At 37.2% G+C, this 10,826-nt stretch overlaps 1 protein-coding gene across 7 annotated transcripts in view; it reads left to right on the forward strand.

Annotated features, from left to right (window-relative positions):
* Positions 1-6,192, forward strand: part of LOC146694149 (muscleblind-like protein 1) — a 68,183-nt gene extending 61,991 nt beyond the window's left edge. For all 7 annotated transcript variants that reach the window (XM_085430288.1, XM_085430287.1, XM_085430289.1 and 4 more), the window contains 2 exons: positions 308-377; positions 2,477-6,192. In XM_085430288.1, coding sequence (XP_085286414.1) covers positions 308-364 — 57 coding nt within the window. In that variant the 3' untranslated portion in view covers positions 365-377; positions 2,477-6,192. The remainder of the gene's footprint in view (positions 1-307; positions 378-2,476) is intronic.
* Positions 6,193-10,826: the final 4,634 nt, after the last annotated feature.

Consider the following 10,826-nt stretch of genomic DNA (forward strand, 5'->3'; position numbering starts at 1 on the left):
CTCTCCTGCCTTCTTTCACAGTCTTTCACCTCTGCTGTCACCTCTGACTTTTTCTCCTCTAATCGTACGATTTCAATGTGAATGAAATGAAAAGTGCATGAGTGGTGCACAAGGATCACCTCTGGTCTTTGCTAGTTATTTCTAAATATCTCAATTTGTGATTATAGACATGATCGCTATGCTTATGCTTGTTAGCGGTTGTGGTTCCAGTGTGTTTTGTCCTCATTGCAGTAGACCCTTCTGTTTATTTCCCTCTGTCTTCCCATTCCCCCCTCCTCCCCTATTTGTCTTTTCTCCTCCCAATCAGATTCCAATAATATCTGCAGACCATCTGACTAGTCACAAGTATGTGACCCAGATGTAGAAGTCTCAGAACAGTATGTACTGCACCTCCAGCACCTCACACAATGCATTCGAACAATAAATCTTTTTTCTCTGAAAAAGACCTCCAAACCTCCGATGTGACAGAGTTACAAAAGCTTTTTTTTGTTTGTTTTTTGGGGGAGTTGTGGGAGAAATGTTTTTTTACAAAATAAAATTGTTCACTTACTTGGTAGCAGTTAGAAGAGAAGATTACGTCTCCGCTCATATTTGAACGTTAGAGATGAAGCTGGAGTCAGGAGCTGCTTAACTTAGCTTAGAATAATCAACAGAAACACAGCAAAACAGGTAGAATTAAAAAAAACTAAATGAAATATAAATAAATAAATATATTAAAAGCTGCCAAGTAGAGCGTCTAGTGCTTATCTGTTTACATTCCCTCCCTGCGTGTTGAAATTTATACAGTAATGTTTGCCAATATTTAAAGTTGTGATTCTAAATGGTTGCTGGAAACATTAACTAGCTTGTAAGCTGCCAGCAGCTACAACATGCCAGGAATAGCAAATAAGCTTCCACACTATCAAACAGCACAAGCCAACAGAGATGAATTAATATCCTGTTTGTCTTGTATGACTTGGCCACTGTGGAAGTTTTCACAGTGATCCATCAGATTTTCTTGCGCTCCTGATTCCCCGCTGATGAGATTTACGATATGATAGTCATCATACAGCTGAACTAGATCAAATTAATTTCAGCCGCTCAGTGTTTGCATACTTTTACATATTTTTTTAAGATCAGTATGAAAATCGTAAAAAAAAATCTTTTGTTTTTAATACAGCTGTGAATATCTCAGCTCTTTAAGCGTTTTAGTAAAGTAGAACATAAACAATGTATTATAGAATTGATTGATATAACCTGTGTCGATATAAAGCTCTAAAAATAGTTAATAAAATATATGAAATAATAAAATACTAATAATGTTGATGACAGATAAGTAACATCAAAAATGTCAAATATCACATCTTGTTCTAAAGCAGCTTGTGCTTCTAAGAAATATGTTCATATTGGACAATTGTGCAGCGAATGGGTTCTAATATTCAGTAACAGTGCATGAAATAGTCTGCCTCCCCTCAGAGATCTTCATTTAACCTTTTTGTTTGCCTTGATTTTCGCTAACTATAACTTCGTACATTATTTTACAAAAGTTTCGAGCCACCCCTCATTCATTAGATTTTGTTTTCAAGGAGTTTGACACTTCAGCTGATCCATCATAAATGGATCTGCTGAATTGTTTTCAAGAAGCTGTTATAAAGTAAATTTGAATTTTTGATTCAAATCATCATCAATATGCAAAGAGGAGGTCAGAAGACAAGTACAGCAGTGAGCATCTACGGACCTGTAAAACAGTGTTGAGGCTCTGTCAAAGTTTAGAGGTGTATTTCAGCCTGTGGTGTTGGAGAACATAACTGATGAAATTATCATCGTTTTGATCCACCGTGCAACACCATCCGCCTCACTTTTCAGCAGGGCAGTGATCGCAAACACACTGCAGTAACAACAGATAGGAAAAACAAGTGGAACATTTTCCAGTTATTCAGTGGTTTTCCAAAGCCTGGATCACATTATTGTCCTTCAGGAATCTTGTACAACTACTCCTGAACACTACTTTATTATGTGTTTTTATCTATTGTACAGTGTCCTTGGGTGTCTTGAAAGGCGCTTTATAAATAAAATTTATTATTATTATTATTACTTGAAGAAACTGCAAGTAAGCTTCCCTTAGAGCGTTGAAGAATAAAGGTGGTCATACCAAGTATTGACTTTCAAGGTTGTTAAAATGATAAATTATCAGTTTTTGCCTTACATGCTGTATTTCTATATATGATTGCACATTAAAAAAATCAGTGCTTTATATGTATATATAAACAAATAAATAAAACAAATGAGTGGTTCAAGTACAGTTTGTAATTCACAGTTACTATGGAAACCATACATTAATTTGTTTTAGACAGAAATTTTAGAAAGAAACTTTGAGGCTTATTATCAGCATTCTTGTCTGATTGAACTCTAAGTCAGCAGTAAACTCACTAGCTTTGCTTCGCCATTTTGCCGTTGCTCACAACTGACCTCCTGTACTTCACGCACTTCTTTTCAGATGGAGCTGGAGCGTGCTGGTGTCAAGTCCAAGATTAGTGGTCACCCTCCATGCTCGTAACATCAGGAGCGAAACGGAGGACCGAACTGGTTTGGAATAAATCTGCATGTTAACATAGGAGGCACAGTTTGTTAGAAGCGTTTTCATGTGTACTTCATGCACACTATTACACAACAAGAGAAAAGAACAACATCGCATCAAAGACTGCCTTGCGTTCTGTAGAGGCAACTGACCTTTATTCACCAGACACACTTTGAATGTTAACATAAGGTAAATGTGTGGAGCAGTCGCTGAACAGGTCGACTGAATCGGTACGTCTGTTGACCAAGAATCATGACTTACGTTGTGTGTGTTTATTCATCGGTTGTTGGTCTTTTGTTTACACAAAGGTGCACCTTGTATTTCATTTGAGGAAAAACGAAATAATCTGACTGAATCACATATGCATGCACGATGATTTTGTTAATGATTTGATTTTGTTAAACCTGATATAAGGGAAATTACATGAGTGCACTCAGAGGCAAAATAGCAACTGAATGTCTGTGAGGTGTCTTTCAAACCTTTGTAGCCTACCTTTCTATCTCTTAAGCACATGTCTTTAATGTTGCAGGCATCCCTGTAAAGTGCCATACATCTCAAACTACATGAATGGTATAGAAACAGTGTTACAAAGTGTTGCAACTCAACGACTCCCTTTAATACGTCTCTTTTCTCTTTTGGACAGCATGAAGTGTCCAATTTCATAGCCCGTCATTGTCCGTGATTCCCTAAGAGCACCATCGCCCCATTGATTAGATGACCGTCCCCGGATCGTGTGCTTTACATAAATCTTCTACTGATTAGCTTTTAATTTTATTTTCTTCAACTTTGTTGTTGATGTCAGTTGTTTAGACGTGAAATGACTTGACTCGTAATCCGAGCTCTGTGCGGCCATTAAGTCTGTTGACTCTAAACGTCAGACGAGTAGACTGTGAGATCTCAGCCTGGGTGAGAGACCAAAGAAGCTCTCTCAGCGATGAAACTGTTATCATGACACCACAGGGTCAGGATCAGATGATGTCCACGCTGCTGTGAGACAGAAGTCAAAATCGACAGTGCGACTGGCAAATACGCGACCTGTACGACCCGATTTTGTTTTTCATTGGTATCGTTATTCATATTTTAAGACAGGTTAAAGTAAATTCAGTGTAGTGTATATAAAGTCAGACATATTTAAGAGTATTTGTTCTTATGTCTACCTGAGAACTGTTTTTCAGATAGTCAGCCAAAGTCTTTTCGTGTCACTGTTGTTAGGTGTTGTGGATAGACTAGTGGGGCTAAATTCTTAAAAATATGTAGCCCAAAGAAGGATCGAGTGTTTGGAGTAGATCTCTAGAACTCTTTATGTTATTTTATTTTTTAATATTCTGGGTGTTTTTTCAGGCATAGTCAATTGGTGGATAGTACAGGGAAAGTGGCAAGAATATAAACGATTGTATAACTCATCCAAAGCCTTAGAATGTATTATCGGGTCAGCACAATGCAACATGCCATTTTGAACCATCCAGTTGCCTAATCCACGCCATATTAACACACAGAGAGAGCACTATGTAACTGTCACTTTTTTTTGTCTGTGTTTTCTTAACTCTCTTGCGGTTTTCTTTGTTAGACAACAACAATTGTTTTATTGTTTTGTTTGGATGATTTTTTTGATATTAGTTCAGATTTTCAGTTTGGCTTATTATATTTATCTTTCTTATAATGAATATAAGGTTCAGTGTGTGTGTTTGCGTGTTCCTCATGCACAGTTCCCTAAAATTCCATGTAATGTTAATTTTCGTATGATTACAATTGTAAACTCAATATTTTCTATGTTATGCATATTGTTGAACTGTATGCATATTGTTCATTTCGCTAGTCTTTTTGTTTTGTCTTCTTTGAACAAAGATGTTTTATATGAGTATCTAACAGTAATGAAATAATAGAACAGAGAGGCCCAGGTTGTCGCTGTGGCAACCGTCGCCAATAAACGAGTAATATTTTAATGATTGTAAGGTTTGTAACTAGTCATATAAGAAAAAAAAAAAGACTATTATAAAAATCTAGTTCTTAGATGTTTAGAGTAAAGATGTTATTTTCTACTGTATCCATTTCAAATAGTAACTATTGTTTTAATGTTTTTACTCTCCCTGGAAATTGGGCCATGTTGGAAAACAAGCTGCATATTTGATCACTTTTGGGGGCGTTGCTGGCGGGGTCAGGTGAATGTGGCGAGTAGGAAACCGAGTCTGAACTCTCGTTTCTTACCCAGCCATCTGCAAACAAAAAGGGTGGGGTGGGGAATCTTGAGGTGATAATGGTTGACTTTTTTGCACTTCTGTACATAGTCAAAAAAGAAAGAATCATGTATATTGAGATCTTATTTTGAATAAAAAAAATAATGTCTATCAAGACAAGGAATTTTGCTAGGATAACAAAAAAAAATCTTATGAAAGGCTGAACAAAATTGCTTGCATCAAAAGGGCACCGAGTTCTCACTCTCCTACCCCTTTCAGAAAAGGCCAAGTGTTGCTCTTCTTTTTTGTCAGCAGCTTGTAGTTTGCCAGGTAACCTTCCGGAGGAGGCGTCCACTACCCTCCAGGGTAAGGGCCTGACTGGGTTTGTCTGGTCCCCCAACCCGCCTGTACTGCACAGGTGTGTGTCATGGCCACGCCCGCCCAGGCCCAACCAATCACAACACGTCCTGTCTCTTTACTGTACTCAGAGAGGAATGCATGTTAAAGGAAATACATATACAGTTTAAAAAAAGAAATCACAACACAGTACTATTGATTAAGAAAACATTTACACAGAAAGATGTATTTACAGTATACAATATTCTATCAATGTAATGGAATAAAATATATATTAAAAAATATAAAAATAGAATAGTGGTTTATTTAAAAAAAAAAAGATTCCTGAGAATATACTCACTAAAGTTTCACCACTTGGAGAGTTAAAATACATGCAACACAAACACCATAGCTATAAGTATGTTCTTTATGTTTATGTAAGCTGTGCTTCTAGTAGATGAAATTGACCGAACCCGATCGTAGTTCAACATCAGGTCAGAATTTAAGAATAACTGCAGAATGATATACTGCTTCGTAGTTTGGTTATTAACCAGTTAGTTTGAAATTTTGTCCTGATCATCTTAGTCACCTCTCATCTTCTACAAGCACGCATGCTTACATTTATGATATAATGTAAACTGAACTTTTTTTGGTTTGTCGTTTGTTTTCTCTGCTTGTAGTGCTAAGATGATGTATTCTGTCTTCTGCTGCAGTTTGTTTCTGCTTGTTTTACTGTTCCGGGCCCCCTGAAAGGATGCGTCATGTTTGCATACCAGCCACCTCGTCTGGAAAGCGTGTGTAGAGAAAACTACTGATTGCAACAGTCTAAAGCCATAAAATCCAATCATCTGAATGAAATATGAGAAAAATTATAAAGAGTTGGGGTGTGGTATGTTCTGGATCTCACAGGATTGTGTTTGCCTTGGTTTTGATTAACTATAGCATCATGCAATAATTCCAGTCATGGAGGTAGTTAGTATAGCTTGTGGTGTGCTGTGCCAACACTGATGGATGTGTGGAGTTAAGAGAAAAGTACGTGACCCATTTTATTCACGGGGCCTGCATTGCTATATTTGATTCTTGCTGTTATGAATAAAAAAAATGTAATAAAAATTTACAAATGAACTCAAGTAAAGGAGAATTTGTTTAAAATGTCTCGTTTCATTTGAGCTCAAGGTTGGGATGTTCTGGGTAATTTAAGGGAACACAAATTACAATGCTAGAGCTCGTTTCTGTGCACAACAAGCAGCGAGCGGCTGTCCTGGCTGTGTGTAGCACAAGCGTTAAATGAAGCTTAACGCAACATATTCATCTTTGTTTTTGTATTAAACCAGGGATGTCGAACTTATTTTACATTGTTGGCCACGTACAGGCCACTTTGACCTTTGTGAGCCACACCAGTGAAACCTCCCTTTCTGTCATTGTTAAGAAGTTTAACCGCACACTGAAACCCTCAGTTATATCTTCAAGAAAAAATAAGCACTATTTCAACAACATGTCTCTGTTTTTCTACAGTAAACGATAAAGAAATCTGTCAGAATGACTCTTTGGGACTGAATTGTGAGTAGTAATAATTTTCACTTTAATTTTTTTCTTTCTTTTTTGTTGAAACTAACTATAAAAAAACATGTTATTTAAATGTTGATCTATTGACATCAAATGACTTCAATAGTCTGGCGTATTATGATTGATCCCAGGAGTTTTTATCATTTAAAAAACTACAAAACTTACAAAAATACAGCTAAAAGTCTAAAATGTTTGTCTTTGTTCATATTTTCCAAAGCCTTCCAGTGGGCCCGATTTGAGTTTTTGGTGGGGTGATTGTGGCCCCCAAGCCAGATGTTTGACATGCTGTATTAAGCAGAATATTCAGTGTTAAACAAGTGACCTTTACATGTTTCACAGTAACACTTCATAATACTTAATTTTATTTGAAATTATTTATATTTACCCACAAATGCATAAATGTTGTTACACTAGAATTAGAGCACGACAAGTCTTTTTTTCCATGGGAAGCAAATAATAATACTCTAAGTAAATTTAAGTAGTTTGTTATAATCTGAAGCATTGAATAGTTTTGGGGTGATTTTGCAGCAAAACAAAAGATATTTTTACCCATTTTACATAACCTTGCCTAACAGGGATTTTTTCAGGAAAGGGGACACTGCTTTCCTGTACTCTGCTTTTGAACTGTATTTTTCAACAGTGATTGTGAAAGAAAAACTCAATTGGCTCCACAGACCTGCAAATTTTTTCTCTTGTAAGTTACCTTTGCAACAGTGTTACTGTTGCATCTAATTCCACTGTGATTCCCATAATAACAGCGATGTATTTGCGACATATTTTGGCTCAATGGCGCCCTCTCTTAGAAGTCGTGGTTAAAAGTGGCAGCATTAAAACCTTGCCTGATTCGAGAGAGGAGCGTGAGTGTGTTGTGTTTGAGGCATCTGTAATCTGCCAACCTGCCTGACAGGTAGGCCAACACATTCTGTTCGTATCCAGATAATAAAAGAGCAGTATTAAAAGGTAAACAAGTACAATACAGTAAATTTGGTATCTGAAATGTGTAAATATTGTTTTACTGCAAAATTACCATAAAATTGCACACTACTTAAAATTGCTTACACAGTACTTAAATTTACTTACAATATAATTATGTCGTTGTTTCCCGTGGAAACCTAACTTGTTACCCTCTTATTCTCCCTTTATGAGGCTGTAGCATTTTATTTTCATTTACATTGTAATTGAAAATAAAATGCCTTGAAATTCTCTTTCATTGCAGACAAATAAAATTTCTGCCTGCGACCTGTTTTTCTTTAAAAGACAAAGCCTAGCTGTTTCCACTCTCTCTGCCAAGCTAACGCTAATGAGCTGCAGGCTTCACCTTTTAGTTAATTTAAGTGCTTCTGTTTCAGCAGTCATAGCTGACTACAACCACACAAAGGATGATGTAAAGATACATGGCAGCCACCACACAAAAACAGTAGGAATTTAATGCAGTATTCTAAACTCACATTACAAACATGATAGGTCTTTATCGTGTACAGTTAAAGATTTTTGTCTTCAAATAAAATATGTGTAATTTTTATGTACCCCCCCCCCCCCCCCCCCCATCCAGCCAGCAATTCGCTACATTTATACTGTAGCATTGATTAAAATCTTGTTTTATCTCTCTCTATATATGATGGATCAGTTTGTCCTGCCTGCCGAAATTTCCAATTACGAGGAAAGATTTTAATTGAGATAGAGATGCAATAACTGATAGAATCTAAACGTGACTTGGCTGCAGTCTTTTAAAAAGCAAGCTATCTAATTAGAATGAGGAATTGTGTGATTTGTTGGCACAATACTTTAATTAAAGGAAGATTTTGTAAAGTTTTATGTCGGCATTTTAGTCCTTAAAATGACCCCAGAGTTCTCTAACACTGGTAATGTTTCCTTATCCCATATAATCCGAAAGGATCTTTAATCAGCCAAAACAGAAGATGTTGATGAGACAGTAAAGCTCAAGTTGCCGCGGGATTACACCATCTTTGCTGTCAGCAAGTTGTATTTCCAGTGCTCAGGAGCCACAGGACAGACCACGTGCATGTTCACACTCAGCCGTCTTCTTCCTCTTTTTTTTTTTTTTTAATTACACACTCATAAAAATGTATAACTTCAGTTTTCAGCTTTTTGGTGTCGAGTTTTTTTCTTTCAGAGACCCAACACGTATGCTGGACCATTATGTTGATTCAAAAGTACGATTCAAATAACACCCACCAGATGGCACCCTGTCTTTGTGAATTAAGGCTTCTGAACAGTTCTTTTTTTTAAATTAGTAACAAGTCTATATATAGACTGCAATGATTGCTTCTGACGCTGTCCCTTCCTTTGGCCATACCTATATCAAGTAAAGGAGTGCCTAATCTATTTTAGATGTCAAATCTTTTTTCTATTCAACAAAGCCTGAGCTATTATTAATAACCTATATAAATATTTGATATGCCCACAACTAAAAGATAAGGTAATGTAGACATCATAAAGGATGGTTCTCTTAGTTGAATGGTTGTTCCTTGCTAGTTTCTTTTCAGTTACTTGCAACTCTTGGTCAGACCGCAAGGTGGTCATACTAATTTTCAATCTTATCTTTTAGATAATTATTTTTATGGCATCCAAACGGATCTCCATTCATCCCCAAAAAAGTGCTGCTCAGTTCAATGTGCACTTTTGAAAGTTGTGACAGTTTTTAGGTTCCATAACTTTCTGTTGATGCCATTTGCTCTGAATCTTGACTAAATCAAACAGAATGACAATGAGAGATGTCAGGGAAATTACATTGTGATTAGACTGATAGAAAAATGTTGGGAAATCAACCTGTGGAACTTGTAAGATCTGGTGGGCTGCTGACCTAACGCATCAATTTCTGGGGAAATGTTGACGCACTGAAAGGAAACTGTCAGGCAAAGGCAGATTATCTGCTTGAAACAAACAAGAAAATCATTAGAGAGCATTTTGGATGGTTGAGGTTTCTTTACATTGTTTCTTTTCCACGTTAGCCCCCCTTCTGTCTTTTAATAAAACTATTTTACCTCTCTCCCTTCCTTCACTCAGTGATAAGCCGCCTTCTATTGCCTTGTCCTCACTTTTCCTTCTCAAGTCTCTCTCGCTCTCCTTCCCCCTCCCTTCATCTCTCTGTCCAACGGCGTGTGAAGGTTTAATGAAGCAGTGCTGATCCAATAATGGCAACTTCTGTCGCCTGCTGCACAAAGTATGATATATGACCTCATGTCCTCAACACATCATGAATCTCACTTACTACTACCCCCTCAACATGTCGTCGTTTTTTTCAATTAGGTTCCATTTAAAACAATATATAAAGCTGAATGTGTGTGTGTGTGTGTGTGTGTGTGTGTGTGTGTGTGTGTGTGTGTGTGTGTGTGTGTGTGTGTGTGTGTGTGAATACAAGACTGAAACCTCCAGACAAGTTGCCATGTGGACAAAAAGCAGATGAGTTGCACTCTGAGCACTCAGCCATAAGTGTGCATTAAAACACAATAAATGTCATTTAATGACTTTCCTCTCAGGGGAGAAAAATGTTGAGAAGTGTAATGAAAAAAAAAGAGTCCTTCTATTTTTAAATTATAGATACAGTGTAAAGAGCAGTGTGTTTGCTCTAGTAAGGGGTTAGAAAAGCAGTTAAAAGTGACCCAGTAATGGACTAATGCTCTGACCTCATTATGAAGGCAATCGTGAAAGGAATAGGAGATAGAGAAAGGGGAAGAGAGCTAAATAAAGGAAGAGAGGAAAAACAAAATGCACAATGACATTAAAGGGAGCGCACGTGTTTTTCATTTAGGTCCAGAGGTAAATAATAAATCTTAGAAAACAGGCATCATAAAGGGATTTGTGGCAGGTAATTCCAAGGCTGATAGACAATGATCACAAAGACAGACAGCATAGATTATCACTGTCACCTTTACTTTAACGGAATGGTTTTATTACTTTGCTCTGTTGTCCGATGTCCCCACCGTCACTTGAGTGATGTCGCTGTCTCTCCCTCACTGCTGTCTGACTGCTGAGTCACTACGACTTTCACTGACTGCTACGTGGAGCACAGCTCAAATGCCTGATCTTCTCTAGGGTGTAAGTGGGATGTTGTGTGTGTGTGTCTGTCAGCAACCAGGTGTTTGTTTACAGAAATGTGCTGTGTCTGCTTACAGTAAGTGTCTGTGAATATTTTCTTGTGTTGGTGGAACAGAGAGAGTGTGGAAGAGTTG

This window comes from Copadichromis virginalis, linkage group LG14 (genome assembly GCF_057382275.1).
Source record: "Copadichromis virginalis isolate Kocher_CV1m ecotype Utaka linkage group LG14, C_Virginalis_male_GT1.1, whole genome shotgun sequence".
Classification (NCBI taxonomy): domain Eukaryota; kingdom Metazoa; phylum Chordata; class Actinopteri; order Cichliformes; family Cichlidae; genus Copadichromis; species Copadichromis virginalis.